The 19,141-nt window shown below is 37.9% G+C and overlaps 1 protein-coding gene across 1 annotated transcript in view; it reads left to right on the top strand.

The window, feature by feature from the left end:
• LOC126455459 (polycystic kidney disease 2-like 1 protein) overlaps window positions 1–19,141 on the top strand; it is a 94,928-nt gene that overhangs the window by 53,183 nt on the left and 22,604 nt on the right. The window contains exons 5-7 of the mRNA XM_050091212.1: window positions 9,167–9,397; window positions 9,492–9,581; window positions 12,528–12,581. Of these exons, the coding sequence (XP_049947169.1) occupies window positions 9,167–9,397; window positions 9,492–9,581; window positions 12,528–12,581 (375 nt within the window). The remainder of the gene's footprint in view (window positions 1–9,166; window positions 9,398–9,491; window positions 9,582–12,527; window positions 12,582–19,141) is intronic.

Raw genomic sequence — 19,141 nt, forward strand, 5'->3', positions numbered from 1 at the left:
AGAAAAGTTCTCATTTATTCTGAAGAACTCCTGTACAGAACAGAAGGCAGGGACCACAAAGAAACTTTTCAACTTGGGTTTGAGTACTATGGGTTTATCATGCAACGTTTTCAGTTCTACTGGCAGCCTACTGAAAATGAATCCTGCTGAATAGTGCACACCTTTCCATACAATGCTTAAGGAAGTGTTATGCAAGTGTATATCATTTTTTGTACTTAATTTTTCAGTGCAGTGTTCATTGAATGAATATTGCAGTTTTTTTCTGAATGAGTCAGTGTTGTCAACAACAAGTCCCATGATGGAATACGTGTAGTGGGACAGCAGAGGTAGAATTCTCAGCACCTGAACAACAGCCTACACAAAGTTCGTGAACTGATAATGCAGATTAGTCTGACTGCTCACTTCTGGGTGGAGTGCGTGCACAGGTCAGGTGAATGAGCAATCCACTTGATCTTCCCAAAGCCAGAAATGACTTTGCTGGGAAACATTTCATTCGGGGCTCCCGTGGAAGGAAGTGTAGTATGGGACACAGAAATGTTTGAAACATGACTGTGTAACGCTCAGAATTTGCTTTTACAGTATGGCCCTGATTTTCAGAAAAATTCGGACAGTAATGCTGGCTGCAAGGCTGTATCCTTATGCCTCTGTAACAGGTTTGAGGTACTGCCCACTGCTGAAAGCACTTCTGAGCCAGAAAGGGCGGCCTCACCTGTGGACGGTCTTCCTGAGGGGTCCAGACAAGTGCAGAGGGTGGGATTCCTTGTAATTGGAAGTTCCACTGTTAGGCGGGTGATGGAGCCCCTTAGGAATATGGCAGCTAAGGACGGGAACAAAGCCATTGTGCACTCCGTGTGCATATTGGGGGGAGTCAGTCATCCAAGATGTCGAAAGGGTCCTTCCGGACGCCATGAAGGGTACGGGGTACAGCCAACTGCAGGTAGTGGCTCATGTTGGCACTAATGACGTGTGTCACTATGGATCTAAAGAGATTCTCTCTGGCTTCTGGTGGCTATCTGAGTTGGTGAAGACTGCCAGTCTTGCTAGCGAGATGAAGGCAGAGCTCACCATCTGCAGCATTGTCGACAGGACCGATTGCGGACCTTTGGTACAGAGCCGAGTGGAGGGTCTGAATCAGAGGCTCAGACAGTTCTGCGACCGTGTAGGCTGCAGATTCCTCGACTTGCGCCACAGGGTGGTGGGGTTTTGGGTTCCGCTAAATAGGTCAGGTGTCCAGTACACACAGAAGGCGGCCACATGAGTAGCAGAGGCTGTGTGGCATGGACTGGGCGGTTTTTTAGGTTAGACAGTTTCGGGAAAGATAAAAAATGGCTCCAGTCTCAAAAGGTACAGGGCAAAGAAACGATGAGAATCGACCAAGCACCAGTCGGTATTGTAATCGTAAATTGTCGTAGCTGTGTTGGAAAAGTACCAGAGCTTCAAGCACTGATGGAAAGCACTGAAGCTGAAATCTTTATAGGCACAGAAAACTGGATAAAGCTAGAGATAAATTCTGCCCAAATTTTTATAGAGTCGCAAACCATGTTCAGGAAGGATAGATTAAATAAAGTGGGTGGTGGTGTGTTTGTGTCTGTTGGTTGCAGTTTATCTTGTAGTGAAGTTGAAATAGATAGTTCCTGCGAATTACTATTGGTGGAGGTTATACTCAACAGCCATACAAAAATAATAATTGGCTCCTTCTACCGACCCCCCCCCCCCCCCCACTCAGATGATATAATAGCTGAACGGTTCAAAGAAAACTTGAATCTCATTACAAGTAAGTACCCCGCTCTTACAGTCATAATTGGTGGAGACTTCAATCTACCCTGGTGAAAATACATGTTCAAAGCCGGTGGTAAACAGAAAACATCTTCCGAAATTGTACTAAATTCTTTCTCTGAGAATTGCTTTGAACAATTAGTTCATGAGCCCTCACGAATTGTAAATGGTTGCAAAAATGCACTTGACCTCTTAGCCACAAATAATCCTGATCTAATAGAGAGCGTCATGACGGATACAGGGATTTGTGAACACATGGTCATTGCAGCAAGGCTCAAAACCATATCAACCAAAACCACTATAAATAAATGCAAAATATATCTATTTAAAACAGCAGATAAACATTTGCTTGATGCGTTCCTAAGAGAGAGTCTCTATGCCTTTCAAGCTAATTATGTAAGTGTAGACCAGATATGGGTCAAATTCAAAGATACAGTATCGACAGCAATAGATAGATTCATACCACATAAGTTAATAAGAGATGGGACTGATCCACCACGGTACACAAAACACCTCAGAACACTGTTGCAGAAGCAACAAAAAAAGCATGCCAAATTCAGAAGAACGCAAAATCCCCAAAACTGGTTAAGTTTCACGGAAGCTCGAAATTTAGTGCGGACGTCAATGCGAGATGCTTTTAATAGTTTCTACAATGAAACATTGTCTCAAAATATGGTAGGTAACCCAAAGAGATTCTGATCGTATGTAAAGTACACCAGTGGCAAAAAACAGTCAATACCGTCACTGTGCAATAGCGATGGAAATGTTACCGGTGATGGTGTAACTAAAGCGGAGTTACTAAATATGGTTTTTCGTAATTCCTTCACAAAAGAAGGCAAAGTAAATATTCCAGAATTCGAAACCAGAACAGCTGTTAGCATGAGTGACATAAAAGTAGATATCTTAGATGTTGCAGAACAACTTAAATCACGTAAGAAAGGCAAGTCTCCCGGTCCAGATGGTATACCAATCATGTTCCTTTCAGGGTATGCAGACACAATAGCGCCTTTCTTAGCAATCATATACAACCGCTCACTTGACGAAAGGTCTGCTCCTAAAGACTGGAAAGTAGCCCAGGTCACACCAATATTCAAGAAAGGAAATAGGAGTAACCGATTGAATTACAGACCCATATCACTAACTTCAATTTGCAGTGGAATTTTGGAGCACATATTGTACTCGAACATTAAGAATCACCTTGAAGAAAATGACTTATTGATACATAACCAACATGGATTCAGAAAATATTGTTCTTGTCCAACACAGCTAGCTCTTTATTCCCATGAAGTAATGAGTGCTGTCGACAAGGGATCTCAGATCGATTCCATATTCCTGGATTTCCAGAAGGCTTTTGATACCGTTCCTCACAAGCAACTATTAATCAGATTGCGTACATATGGAGTATTGTCTCAGTTGTGGGACTGGATTAGTGATTTCCTCTCAGAGAGGTCACAGTTCATAGTGATAGACGGTAAAACATCGAGTAGAACAGAAGTGATACCTGGCTTTCCGCAAGGTAGTGTCATAGGCCCTCTACTGATCCTGATTTACATAAATGATCTAGGTGATAATCTGAGCAGCCCCCTTAGATTGTTTGCAGATGCTGCTGTGATTTACCATCTAGTAAAATCATCAGATGATCAGTTTCAATTACAAAATGATCTAGAGAGAATTTCTGTATGGTGCAAAAAGTGGCAATTGGCATTAAACAAAGAAAAGTGTGAGTTCATCCACATGGGTACTAAAAGAAATCTGATAAATTTTGGTATTCGATAAATCGCACAGATCTGAGGGCTGTCAGTTCGACTAAATACCTAGGAATTACAATTACGAGCAACTTAAATTAGAAAGACCACATAGATAATATTGTGGGGAATGTGAAACAAAGACTGCGCCTTGTTGGCAGAACACTTAGAAGATGCGACAAACCCACTAAACAGACAGCCTACGTTACACCTGTCCGTCTTATGCTGGAGTATTGCTGCGCAGTATGGGATTCTTACCAGGTAGGATTGATGGAGGACATTGAAAAATTGCAAAGAAGGGCAGCTCGTTTCGTGTTATCATGCAATAGGGGTGAGAGTGTCACTGATATGATAAGCGAGTTGGGGTGGCAGTCACTGAAACAAAGGCGGTTTTCTTTGCGGTGAGATCTATTTATGAAATTTCAGTCACTAACTTTCTCTTCCAAATGTGAAAATATTTTGTTGACACTCACCTACACAGGGCGAAATGATCATCATAATAAAATAAGAGAAATCAGAGCTCTAACGGAAAGATTTAGGTGTTCCTTTTTCCCACGTGCTATTCGAGAGTGGAGTGGTAAAGAAGTAGTATGAAAATGGTTTGATGAACCCTCTGCCAGGCACTTGAGTGTGAATTTCAGAGTAACCATGTAGATGTAGATGCGACAGCTTAAAGCCAAGCTGACCATTGAGGACTATGCAAAATCGCATCCTGTACATGATTCATGTTTTCCGGTTTATGCACTGAAGGAGGTCAACTTGTAAACTCCTGTACCAACGCGATGCAGTGTTCCACAGATCAGTGTTCCAGCCCAAGTAAACTCCAGAGAATAGTGCCCATAATAGCGCATGGTATTACAGCAGTGCTTAGTGAGTGTCCCGTGAATCAAAGTTCTGTAAGTTGTTTCTGTTGCACCCTGTATAACATGATATGAGATAATAGAGCGAAAGTAAGTAAAGTGAACAAAGCCTCATGTTGTAGTATCAAACACAGTGGAGGTCATTGTTATTGCAAAGACAGAAGCTCATTTTCTGCACATCATCTTGAATGCAATAAGGCCTTACATCTACCCTCTGTCCTAAGAATTTAAAATGGTTAACTTAACTGTCTGTTTGGCCACCTTTGGACAGTAAAATTTTGCTTTTAGAAATTCTATATAGAATTTTGGAATGATCTGGACCCCCATTTTACCCATGATAAACCATACATCCCTTGAACAAAAACCTGTGGCCAGTAGTTGGAAGAGCACACAGGTCACACCCACCTACAGAAAGAGTAGCACAAATGATCCACAAAACTACCATTCTGTATCATTGACATCCGTGTATTGCAGAATGTTAGAATATATTCTGAGCTCAATGTAATGAGCTTGATGCTCAGCAGAATCACAACAATAATTTGCCATTTGTCTGTGGAAAAAGAAAACTCATAATGGCTTGGTAGTTCTGCATTCAATTTAACATGACAGAGCTATTGTTGTGTATCAGAAGAACCAGCCACGCTATATTGTAGATGTGTACATCTTTACTTAATCACAGACACATTAGTGGAAAAAGTACAATTTTCTGCGCTAGAAGAAAAGGAAGAAAGAATGAATTTTCAATGTGGAAAGAATGTGCTCTCCAAGATTAGGGCCTCCTTATAGTCTATAGGTGTTAACAGCACTACACAGAGCTATGAATTCTGCATTCCAGTTGGCATACTACTCAACAGTGACATGCTGGAGGGACAGGGTTACCTTGCTGGAGTCCTAGCCTACTAAATGTTCATTCTACCAGCCAACTTGAGATAGCATTTTGGAGGTTTCTTACATTCGACTAGTCCTATTTTGGCTCTGGGCCACGCTTTACCTAATCAACCCCAAAAATATGGCTTTCAAAACACATTTTCTTCACCTCCGGTTATGCCTGCCAACACTAAAAAACATAAATCATGAAAGCATTCCAGTAAATCCATTGAACAGAAATGAAATTTTTTAACCAAACAAAGGTATGTATAACAGATAACATCAAAGTTGAAAAGCCATTTTTAAAGCATTTCCCCCAAGCGTCCTCTTCAAGGGGTATTAATGTAGTAGGATTTTTGTTGATATCCTGCAGGATTTTCTCAGTAATGCTGACTACTTTGACAATTTCTGAATTTTAATTTCAACCTAATGTTATGGGAGAATGAATAAATGTTTTTGACAATATTTTTTAGTTTTTTTCTTACCTTTTTCCTTGGATACCTACCCTGGATTTAATCATATATGGGTGTGATTTCAGACCAATGAATAAAAAAATGGCATCCACATTTTCATTAATAACATAAAAAATATGCTTTTCATATACAATTGAAATATATTTATCATTTTGTACCAAAGTAATCTACACGAAACCAAATAGATAACTAGCAGGATTTTGAGATACAAAAAGTTTTGTGTAGACCTACTTATTTATTTTCATATTTAATTCATGGTGCATAACACATTTTCAAACTCATCAAATCTTTTATAGCAAAACTCACAATATTGTTTTTTGCCCCCCTCTTGAAACATTTTCTGCAGACATTCATTACAGGGTCCAAATGCAGTGGGCATTCCGTAGTGTTCAATCATGGTCTTATAACAGTTCTTGATATGTATGTTACTGTAATGACCTCCATTTTATTTGAATTAGGAAGAAAAATTAATCCTTTTTGGAAGAAGTTGTGAACATTATTGTCAAGTTGACCAATGAAGCATCCACAGGGAATATAGTAAATGATGTTTTTGTTATAGTTCTCAGCTAGTTTTGCACAAATGGACTAACTTTAAAATTTGAAAAAAAGAAAGGAAAAACACCATACAGCCCATCCAGTTTTGTCATATTCTATGACTGTACAGGGTGTTTATAAATGAATATTGGGGTTTTAACACTTTATAATATCTATTGCATTAAACTTACAGTTATAAATGATATGTCGAATGAAAAAGCAACTCAAACAGTTTTACCAAGAACCTTATAAATGTTCAATGTGAGCACTGGCATAGCGAAGTATGTGATTGGTTCAACTTCACTGTACCCAAGCGCTGAATAGGCCGCAAGGAGCCCAATGACAGGGCTTGCTTTGCGTGGCCTCCACGTTCACCCGACGGAATGCCATGTGATTTTCTTCCTTTGGGGCTTCATCAAGGATCGCGTGTATGTGCCTTCACTACCAGCAGATGTCCCTGAATTAAGAAACTGGATAGAAGCAGCTGTTGCTACAATCACTGAAGACACACTTATCAACATTTTGGAACTCAGCTATAGACTTGATGTGTGCTGAGCTACAAATAGTGCTCACATTGAACATTTATAAGGTTCTTGGTAAAACTGTGTGAGTTGCTCTTTCATTTGACATATCATTTATAACCGTAAGTTTAATACAAAAAATATTATAAAGTGTTAAAACCCAGATATTCATTTATAAACACCCTGTAGTTTACCAATACAAAATAATAAATATAATCTTGGGTGTGCATATTGAACAAAACTTAAACTGGAAGAGTCATATAGTAAACTTGCCAATATGTTTAAGTTCAGCTACTTTTCCATTAAAAACAATTGCCCAATTTGGGAACATACAAGTCATTAATTTAATATATTTTGAATATTTTCATCACCCACCATGTTAGCCGAGAGTGCTAATCCGCTGCTTCCTGGACTCGGGTAGGTGTGCCAGCCCTGGATCGAATCTGCCCAGTGGATTACCGACGTCGGCCGGTGTGCTGGCCATCCTGGACGTGGTTTTTAGGTGGTTTTCCACATCCCACTAGATGAATACCAGGCTGCTCCCCATGTTCCACCTCAGTTGCACGACTCTCAGACATCCGAAGACATTCAGACTATTCCATGAATTATACTAGACACAGGCAGTGGGGTACACAAATTCCGTCCTGGGGGTATGGGGTGGCGGGTTGACAAGCATCCAGTCACCCCTTAAAATTCACCTAGCCATGCCGGCCCTGCGAAACCACGGGACAGGGCATCAGCAAATGAAAGATTTTCATCCAGTGCTGTCCATTGGGTTGGTATTCTTGGGTAACTCCTCACTTAGGCAAAAAATATTCCTTGTATGAAAGACTACCCATTTAACATGAGAATTAATCACAGCCTCATAATACACAGAGTCATACACAGCTATAAAACTCTCTGATAATCTGCCCATTGAAAGAAAATGTCTGACAGATGCTAGTAGTGTATTTGAATTTAGATTATAATTGTTTCTCCATAACAACTCCTTCTATACTATACAGAAATTCCTGATTGTATGTAATTAATCTATTATAGACATGAAAATTACCAACACATAGCCATCCAAAAATTATTGCCCCCTGTCTCTGCAATCAATTTTTTCAACCAAGATGTTCCTCATCATAATATTTACTGTGAATATGATCTATAGAACATGGAGCTAACTAAATATCTATCTACATAAGCCAGTTTCAAAGTTAGAAAAAGTTATGGGCATATCACCTATATCAGGACTATATCTAGTAAAGCACTGTGTTGGTCAAACTAACCTTTAGGTTGTGGATGGCTGTACTTTACTTATACTCTTCTACAAAGTTTACATTTATTTTCCTTTATCAAGTCCTGTCTGTTTAAATAGCTCAGGAACATATATATACAATTTTCTTTCAATTTTTATATGACTAGCTGCACATGTACACAATCCTGTGAGCAGTTGATACCATCTGTACCATCCGTGAGCTATTAATTCCCCAGCTGATGGAAAATTTTGCATTGCTTTTTGTTTAAACTTCTCTAAGCCACTATAGCATATAATCAAACAACTGAAGGAATAAAGTGATATTCTGCCAACAGTACTGTCAAACAATATTTTCATTGTGTCTGTCTGCAACTCAGTATCATATATTTACAGTGAGTAGCAATCTATCCTTTTCATAATATTATTGATATTTCAAGCTGGATTTTCCACTGTTTGATTTTGTTCTGTCATTGGTGTTTGACGTGAAGAAGGAAGAGGGAGAAACTGGCTTAGCTATTCTGGAGAAACTGTTTTGAGATTCACACAAAAATCACTATCATTATTACATAAACCCAGCGCCTACAGAGGACAAAACATCATTTTATAGTTGCAGGCATTATTTGTTCTATTGGCAAAGACATTTGTGAATATTAGAAAGCAAAAACTTAGCTCTTCTGTCTATATTAATCTACCAGATTGTTCACACTGAAACAGATTTATAGCTCAGTGAAACCACTGACAAATTAAAATCTTACTCCATGCATAGACTTGAGGTATATGGATCTAAGTCACTTGAATAGAAACTGTATGAAAAATACTATGACATATCTGATGAGACTGAAAGGACCTGCATAAGTTGTCTGTGATCACTTAGTTATTTGATTACCTAGCTCTTCATTAAAACTCATAAGTTTCATGAGCTACATTATTGTTGAATCTCCATAATCATACAAATGTAGCATTGTATTTATAATATTCTCTTACTGATTATTTCACAAGAGAAATATTTTAATTTAGAAAACTTCTGTAATTGATTCATTTTCTGCTAGATTATTTTAACAGAAAGAAGCATGTTCACTTCCTCATTATGCAAGGAATTGGTGTAGGCCTAAATAATGTATTTAATAATGTATTTCACTTTTTTATACAGCTGTCATACATCTCCATTGCCTACAGCTTGCATAAACTTGTCATCACAAGAGGTGTGTTGGAAAAATTAATAGAAAATACAACTGAATACTCAAATTTAGAGTATATAGCATTATGGGAAAAACAGTGTAATGCTGTAGCTGCCTTTCTTGTTTTCTTCATCTGGATAAAAGTATTGAAGTATATTAACATAACCCATACAACAGCTCAACTCAATGAAGCACTTAAACGGGTACTGTAAAGCCTTCACATGCCATTTCCTGATAAATAAATATTGTAATTTTTAATTACTGAGCTAACAAAACAATATAATCTTTCCTTTTCAGTGTGCTAAAGATCTTGCTGCTTTTGGATTACTGTTTTTCATTGCTATTTGTGCATATGCCCAACTGGGATATAGCCTTTTTGGAACAAAGGTAAGTTGTAAAATAAAAGTATTCAGCTATCATTATACAGGAATCCCAGCACACTCTTTTCTTCTGAAATTATATGCCATTCAGACTTGCAGCCATAATGTCTGAGATAGGTCCAGAAGAAAATATTTGCAAAACAACAAATAAAACTACAAATTTTGCCTCTTTATTTCTCATCACATTAGTTCAACATTTTTGGGTCAATATTGTTTGGTTATCATCAATTTTATTGTGCTGCACTGGACATATGTGCTTCCTACACATGCATCTCCAAAGCAAGATGTGGCTGTCAGTTAAATACTGTAAGGTGGTTGTTGGCACTTTTTATTGTAACACTGTGAATGAATAAAGGTGTAAGAAAGTCTTGTGGCAAGTTCATTAGAGGTAAGATCAGTGAAAGCAAAAGCAGCATGCTTTCTGGTTCCCATCACTTAGGTGGCAAAAAAATCAATAAAATTAGTGTGTGAAAACAACAGCACTGCATGACACCACTTACAAAAACAATAAGTTGCAAAAATAAACAGTACATATGTTTACAAGAACCAGATAAGATAAAAGCTGCAATAGTGTACTTTTCACAAAAATATTTTATGAATATATATATTGGTTGTTTAGTTTTCTGACCCCGTCCATAACCTATGAATTTTAATTAAAGGAGGTCACACATCACAAGATTCACAAGTGAAATTTTAATGAGTTGAGAGACACAGTAATGCATTCAGCCATTCATTTAGTCAGTCATTCACATTCCATAATGAAGGAGAGCCTACAGGGATGTGGAACAAGTCAACTTACCCATTAAAAGGCTGAAACTGCAATATCAAGCAGCTTCTGTAAAGAATACATCAACAAATTATGGCTAGTGCTAATTTACTTACGCTGATTGGTTCATATGTTGGTGTGAATATTATGATAAAAACAGCTGTCATACTTTGAAATAAAGCCACTGCTCCAACTCTTGCACAACTCAACTATTGTTTTTAATGTCCAGATCACCTAGCCAATCAAGAGGGAACTGCAAATTTTTATTGTTATTTCTAATTTTTTTTCTCACTTAATTTTTCTCTGTAATGTTTGAGTACAATTTGTTGTGGCCTATGTGCTGAGTAGAATAGCTGCTTGAACAGAGGTTGATTGTTCTCGTAGAACATACAGACCAAGTTGCTGTGCTAAACTTCGAATATTTAATAAAGAGTGAGGGAGAGAAATTGCGTGTTGGCTGCAGCCCATTGCTGGAACATTAGTCCAAGATTGGGCACTCTGTCTGGCTCCAGCTTTCAACTAACTATGATGTGAACCATATTTTCTCTCTCCTTATTGTTCAGACTTTGTTTTGACATGTTTCCTCGAGCACCTTGGCTAGCTAATGGCCTCACTTTGCAACTCTGAACTGAAGAATATGCTTCCAGATCAAGTCTTTTGTTTAAAAAGAGCTCCCTTCAGATGCTTATATCCTCATATGTTCTGGCCAGAGCCTTTCTGCACCTGCACAAACCAGTGCCATTAGTGGGATCCCCCCACTTACAACCTATAAGGGAGGCCATAATTTTTGTGGCAACATTTACCATGAATTAAGCATCAAAAGCTACATAGGACCAGGGAGAAACTGACAGAGCCATGAGTTGGTACGCAGTCCACCACTATCTGCCTGCTTCCTGCCACCACTGATCTCTGTGCTATTGGGGTCAGCAGATTCCACAATATCATGTCCAGTAGCCTCACCATGCTTCATGCTGCTGACAGACAAGCCAACCCAGGCACACAGTATGTAGTAGCTATGAGGGCCTGCATCTTTCTACCTGGGATGTTAGCATCCCATTGATTCAACCTCATCTCAACATCGAAACAGCTACTGTAAGTGATGCTAAAGCACCATTTTATAGCTCCAAACTGCTGGAGATGCAACAAGAATTGGAGAAGAAAACAATAATTCTGTGTTTTAGGTGCCAAGCCCAAGAGAGAAATCACAACATATCTTCATGTTTATGTTTAAAATTTTCCTGTGCATCTCTTGCACTGACTTTAGTGGGAAAAAATGCATACTACTCATTCACAAGGGGAAAGTACTTCATAGATGAGCAGTAGTGATCTACTTCTGCTGAATTAGATAGTGACCCTTGCTATTAAGAACTTACTACTACTGGAACAATTGCAAGCAAAACAAGAGTTGCTATCTCATCAACCAGTAGATTTAAGTGAACAAGCAACTATTGAAGATTCCGTGACATGTGCAGAAATCCTTTTTCCTGTATTGTAATCCATTGTATTCAGCAGTTTTCTCACTGTTAACTTCTTACCACCAAATGTTGGCCTGATGGGTTTCAGTTGTATATCATGCACCTGGAGTTAACTGGAGATGCAAGGTCCTACATAGACTCAGTAGAATTGCTGCACAGTGTTAGCAGTTTTGGTGTGTTGACCAAAGGATTAACTAATGATATACTGGCAAAAAGTTTTTAGCAAGGCAAGCTGTCCAACTTCTGTCAGTGGACTAGGGAAGATTTTGAAGCTTTTGCTGACTGCATCCACTCAGTTTTGTGCCATACCTATTTTGTGCTGTCAGGTAAAGGGAGAAGTGATGTGCTTCTTGAAAAGGCAGGGGTGAGAGCTGTGGAAATAAAATTTACATTACCCCCATCTTTGCAAGAGGCTGTATACCTGACACTGCAGAGAAAAGGAGCTAACCATTTTGTCTAGTCAAATGTTTTGTGGGGATGGCTCCCATAAAATTTTCACTGCAGAGACAAATTGTAGACATTGTAAATGCCCTGTGCTCACAGCCGATAGGGCTTGGACCCCCCTGCTATTCTCACTGTAGAGAGATTGGTCACTGAAGTGCTGAATTTGACCATTTGTGGATAATGTTTGAGATCGAGGAGGTGGAAAAGGAACTGGTGTTACCACTGCTCAGTGCTTCCATTAAAATTGATTATTCTCATTAAATTTCAGGGAGTAACAGAGGCAACAAACACGATTGTTAAAGGCAACATAAAAGGAAAACTGGTAATGATTTTAGTAGACGGGGGCACTCAGATAAATCCCCATGGCAATAAACAACATTGAAACCACCTCACTGCCACATCAGTGGATTGAATACAGAAATTATTTATACATTGGGAACATGTCATGTCAACATGGAGATTGGTGAAGGAGAGTATAAATTTGTCATAGAAGTGCTTAGTAAAAAGAGGACAGGATTTGATGTTATTCTTGGGAATGATTTCCTGTGCTACTTTTTGGGAGTTGTATATTTTAGGTCACAACTTTTTAAATTGTTGACTCAGTGCAACAAGTTGGCTGTGATAACATTGCAAAGGCATGAGTTACCAGGGTAAAAGTCCTGTTCCCCGAGTTTACACCAAACCACTTATCATAGTGTTGATAGTGCACTCCCCTGAAACTATTTGTGGTGGAACAGGGGAGTTCTCTGGATAGCACCCAAGAGCCTGTAGGAACTATCTTTCTGGTCAATTTGTTCACCAGAAACAAAGAGCTAGATCACCTCCAAGTAAGCTTTAATGGAAAAATGTGTGTTCCTATGTGCTTAGATAACTTTGGGACACAAAAGGTAATAATTCCAATTGGAGGCAGTGTGCAAGAAACAGAAGAAGTAGCTATTGAACAGTATCAACAGGAAGAAATAATATCAGGAAATTTCAAGAACTCACAATTGTGTTAGAAGAAATGGCAGGTGATGTGATGTGATGTGTGTTGCCAAAGTAAGAAGTGTATACAGTTATGCCATCTACCAAAATCCAATTGAGAGAGAAATTAATACAATTGACAGAGTTGGATAGGAACCTGTTATTTCCAGTGTTAAGAGGAATTAGTGTGGCTGTTTTAGGAAACACAGTATTCACTGGTCCCAGATTTAATGCAGCTTGAAATTCCAACTAGGGATATGCAGCTAATAGCTCAGAAGTCTTACCACATTTGCTGTCATTTAGTCAGTTGTAGAGGAAAGGATTGAACAGCAGTTAAATGAGGGTATAAGGCAAACTTCCTCTAGCTCATGGACTTGTTTATTTTCAGTTGCCAGTAACTACACTTGGAGCAAATAAAGTGGACTTCAAGTGATACTGGAAATTTTAAAACCGGGAAATGCATAGAAAATGGCAGGTGAAGTTCAGTACAATGTATTTCACTTTCTGAGACATCAATAATGACAGTTCTGTCCAATAATATTTTTGTGACAGATTTCTTGTCAGATCTCTCTAGGACCCACTTGCCAGCACCCAGCAGCAGCTGCCATAGCAGAGCCGAGACCCTGTGTCAAAGGCATTGGCTACCACTCATTGCTTTGGAAAGTATAAAATGCTTACTGTTGTTGAGTGGTGATCCACAAAAAATATCTACAGTATGATTTGCACTTCACACTTGAGAGCAATGGAGACAGATGACACATTTTTGTATGATGAGTAATGTAGACTCTAAGACAAAAAAATGATACACCATGAAGGGCTAAAGCAAACTGGTCACAAATTGATATTCATATAAGTATTGATGGAAAAAGCAAAACCATAAAAACTTGCAGCTGATGAGTGAATGTGTGATGCTGCAGCACAATTTCAACATGCAGCTGCTAGGAATAGGAAAAGGTGACTGTCAATACTAGGGCATAAAGTCTTTGTGAATTTCATTCCATGTACTCAGTTGGGCATTAACTGAGCGTTTCAGACAAGTTCATGAACAATACATGCAGATGTCAGCATTTCAGACAGGGCAAGTAGTTGGCTCAAAGCAGCCAGTTGGAGTAATTGGCAAATTGCTTGACATTTGAATAGTAGTGATGTGAATTGATCAACCTAGAGCTATGACAGAATAAGAAGACTGAGCAATCTTCAGAGAGATACTCAGGGAGCCCCAGATTCATCAAGGGTGAAACGTGAAATTGCCTCACAAAAGCAGAGTAACAAAAAGGAGTTCTTTGTTATTGGCAATTCTATATTAAAAAATGTAGTTTCACCAAACTGTGAAATAGATGTTTGCCCTGGTATCCGACCTCATCGCCCTGGTATCCGACCTCATCAGCTCAACAAACATTTTAAAAATCTGTTAAGTGCAAAACAGTCTACAACTAAAAATGGAAACGATCCAAAGACCAATTACGAAGGTGTTTTTATTCATTCTGGGATGAATTCAATACGAAGCAGCATCAGGGAGAAATTGTAAGTGAAACGAGAAACATCATTATTTCAGCCAAAGCATTCTACACAAACTCAACACTGGTTATAAGTGGAATTCTGCACAGAAGGTCAGTAAGCAGTTCTTATATAAGCAACATAAACAGTGCTATCAGGGAACAGTGCGACGAACTCAGGACAATATTCGTTGACCCCAACAAATTTTTAAGTGACAAATGCCTGGGAAAGGATGGCGTGCATTTAAACAGACTAGGCTCAATGAATTTCAGTAAAATGGTTACAGACATCTGTAAAATCATCAAGAACAAGGGAAACTGATACCGTGTGGAGGGGGTGAAAATTCAAAAGTGAAAATTGAAAATAAAAAATATCTTCCAGGCAGAAATTCCAATATAAATATAAGTACTAAGGATAGTAAGTTTCAGAACTCGTGTTTAACTCCAAACCTGACAGTATTTCATCAAAATGTACAATCCCTATCCAACAAAGTAAACGAATTTCAAATTTTGTTGGAAAGTGACACGAAAAACACCTCTGTATTATGTTTTACTGAACATTGGCTTGACAAAGAGAAACTTCATATGCTATGCATTCAAAATTTTGTATTGGGTAGTTATTTTGTCATAAATTGTATAAACATGGTGGTAGTTGCATTTATGTTAAAAATAGCATAAATTTTAAATGTATACCATATGTAGAAAAATTATCCATAGAGAAAGATATTGAGGTAAATGGAATTGAAATCACAGACAAAAAAATTGCTACAATTTGTCTATACAGGGCGCCAACTGGCAATATTAATATTATGTTAAAGAACCTTGAAAATATCTTACACAAGACTACACAAAAAAATAGAAAACTAATTATATGTGGGGATTTCAACATTGACTTTGCAAGTGAGTCTAATCAAAAAACTGCTTTACTGAACCTCTTAGCAACTTTCAATTTAAAGGCTACTATAGAAACGCCAACACACATCACAAAACCCTCAGCCACAATCCTTGATCAAATATTTACAAATGTGCCCTTGAAATATACAACACAAACCCACAATACAGGCTTTGGGGACCACACAGCCCAAGAAATTAATATAAGATTAGGAAAACCGCTTAGTTCAACTGAATGTCTAACTAATACATCTAGGAAGTATAATGACCAGAATATACAACATTTGGTTAACTATCTGCGTAAAGAAACTTGGGAAGACATCTATGAATGTGAAAGTACAAATGATAAGTTCAATAAATTCCTAAATAGTTTTACCTATTATTTTGAACTTTGCTTTCCACTCCATAAAAAGACAGTCACAAAAAAGGATCTGAAAATAAAATGGGTCACAACAGGGATACAAATATCTGTGAAGAAAAAGAGACTACTTTATGAAATATCTAGACAGCACACCACATCCCCAGAATTTGATTCCTATTTTAAGAATTACAAAAAGATTTTAACTAAAGTCATAAAAGAAGCAAAAAAAAAAAAAAAAAAAAAAGGCAAATAGTTCCTTCATAGCAAATGCACAAAATAAAATGAAAGCCATATGGGAGATTGTAAGGCATGAAACAGGAGTAAAACGGAGAGAATACGATAATATCAAACTGAATGAAAACACTTCTGTAATATCTGATCCCCAGCAGATAGCAAATAATTTTAACTCATATTTCTCTGAGGCAGCTGAGATTCTAGTGAAGCAAAACTTTCAAAATGCTGTCACTGCAAATCGGATTAAAACTATCCCTAGTAACAAGTCTCTCTTCCTACACCCAACAGATGAACAGGAAATGCTAAAAACAGTAGGGGAGCTAAAATCAAAATTTTCCTCTGGTACTGACAACATACCAGACCAAATCATTAAAAAATGTGCACCCTTAGTAGTTAAGCCCATGGTAGACATATGCAATAGTTCACTTTCTCAGGGAATCTTCCCAGAAAGGCTAACAGTAGCTAAAGTGAAGCCATTGTTCAAAAAGGGTGAAAAAACAGATATAACAAATTATAGGCCAGTCTCTCTACTATCTGTTTTTTCTAAAATAATTGAAAAAATCTTTTATAAAAGACTCATAGATTTCATTGAAAAAAAATAAACTTTTCTCAGCTACACAGCATGGTTTCCGAAAATGTAAATCTACTGAGACAGCTATTATCGATTTCTTAAATGAAGCTTTAAATGCATTAGATAAAAAAGAACACATAGCAGCAATATTCCTCGATCTTTCAAAAGCATTTGACATAATTAAACATGGTCTTTTGCTTAGAAAGCTAGAAAATGTTGGTGTCAGAGGCCCAGCCTATGAATGGGTAAAGTCATATCTACAAAACAGACACCAAATAGTTGAAGTCTTGTACAAAGAAGGAAAAAATTTAACTTCCTATCAATCAGAAAAACAGTGTGTTAAATACGGTGTGCCCCAGGGTTCTGTACTGGGACCAATCCTGTTCTTGCTGTTTGTAAATGACCTGGAACCATCCAGCCCTAACTATAAGTACATTAAATACGCCAATGATACAAATATACTTATCAAAGGAAAGACCCAAGAAGAGCTCCAAAATGAAATAAAAAAGAGCACTACACATGTATCAAAATGGTTCGCAATGAACAACTTAATAATAAACACACATAAAACAAACACCATGCATCTACACACAGTGCAGAATAAACAGCCTTTAACTGCAACCATAGAACTGTTAGGAAAAAGACTTGAAATTGTAAATAGCACCAAATTTTTGGGAGTTTGGATCCAAGATGACCTAAGATGGCAGAAACACACACAACACCTATGTAGTAAATTAAATACCATTTGTTATAGTATAAAAATTCTTGCTGGATGCACATCTATGCAAGCCATAAAAAATGTGTACTATGCCCAAGCAGAATCATTACTAAGATATGGTTTAATTTGCTGGGGAAATTCACCACCCAGCAAAAGCTGTTTTATTGCACAAAAAAGAATTATAAGAGCCATGGAAGGCTTAGCACCTCGATCTTCATGCAAACCCTCATTTAAAAAGCTTCATATTATTCCATTACCATGCCTATATATCCTAGAAACATAAGGAAAATCATAGATGAAAATAACAAGATTGCTCCAAAAAACCAAAATATCCATTCATACAACACAAGAAATAATCAAGATATACATATGCAGTTTTCACATACAACACTAAAACAAAAAGGACCCTTGCAAGCCGGAAAAAAACTGTATAACAAACTACCTAAAGAAATTAAGGCAATAACTGGCATGCATAAATTCAAAACTGCAGTGAGTGACTACTTGCTACAGAATTGTTACTATAGTGTTGATGAATTTTTATCTACAATGTAAATACGTGAAAAGTTTAAATAGTTAATACAATTAAGGCCACAATAAGAAATGTGTACATTAGATTTATCTGTGTATTATATGTGGTCTATTACATATATGTGTGTGTGTCTGTATAATCAAGGCCAAAAGTATGAAATGTGTGCGTGTAAAATTTATTTGTGAAATGTTATTCCCATATGTTAGAGTTATATTGCTATTTACTGAAAACCATACAACAGCTTTTTCTGTTAAACTTTATTGCAAATTATTTGACTTGTCCTATATCATTATGTAACCCTGTACAGTGTATGATTCAAAGGACCAATAAATATACAATACAATACAATGTCATCAATCTGATGTGCAACTGGTGTTTCAGTGACCTTGAAGAGCATTAATAGGTGGATCACAGAAACTGGGGCTGAGCTCACAGGACCCCTTGTGCTGACTGCTGTTGACCTCTGTGCACCAACAAGCCCATTTGCAGTGGTGTCGGGCACCTTTGGTCTGGTATCTCATTGACTGGAGTACAATTGTCTTCATTGATGAGTACCACTTCAAATAAAGCCCTAATGACCAGGAAAGAATGTCTGGAGAAATACCAGACAGCGGTTGAATACTAACCTGACTGTTAGCTGCCATATGGCCAGAGAACCAGGAATGATGGTCTGGGGTACCACTTCATTTCATACCAGGACCCCTTTGATTATTATCTGTGGCACTTTTACAGCACAGTGCTACACTGAGTATATTCTGTGCCCCATGTTGTTCCCCTTCATGGCAAGCCAACCTGGGCTTACATTTCAACACAATGCCCACCCGTGCATGGCAAAAGTTTCTATTGTTTTTCTTCATGCTTGCCAAACCCTACCTTGGCTAAGAAAGTCCCCAAATCTCTCCCCAACTGAGAACAATTGAAGCATTATGAGCAGGGCCCTCCGATGAGCTTGGGTTTTTGATGATCTAATGCGCTACTTTGGTGGAATTTGGCACAACATCCCTCAGGAGGACATCTCTCATTGCCAAACAGAATAACTGCTTGCATAAGAGCTATAGGTACACCAACACATTACTATTTTGCTCAATTTGTGAAGTTCTCTCTCTTGGATAAATCTTC

The sequence above is a fragment of the Schistocerca serialis genome, chromosome 1 (assembly GCF_023864345.2).
Source record: "Schistocerca serialis cubense isolate TAMUIC-IGC-003099 chromosome 1, iqSchSeri2.2, whole genome shotgun sequence".
Taxonomy (NCBI): Eukaryota; Metazoa; Arthropoda; class Insecta; order Orthoptera; family Acrididae; genus Schistocerca; species Schistocerca serialis.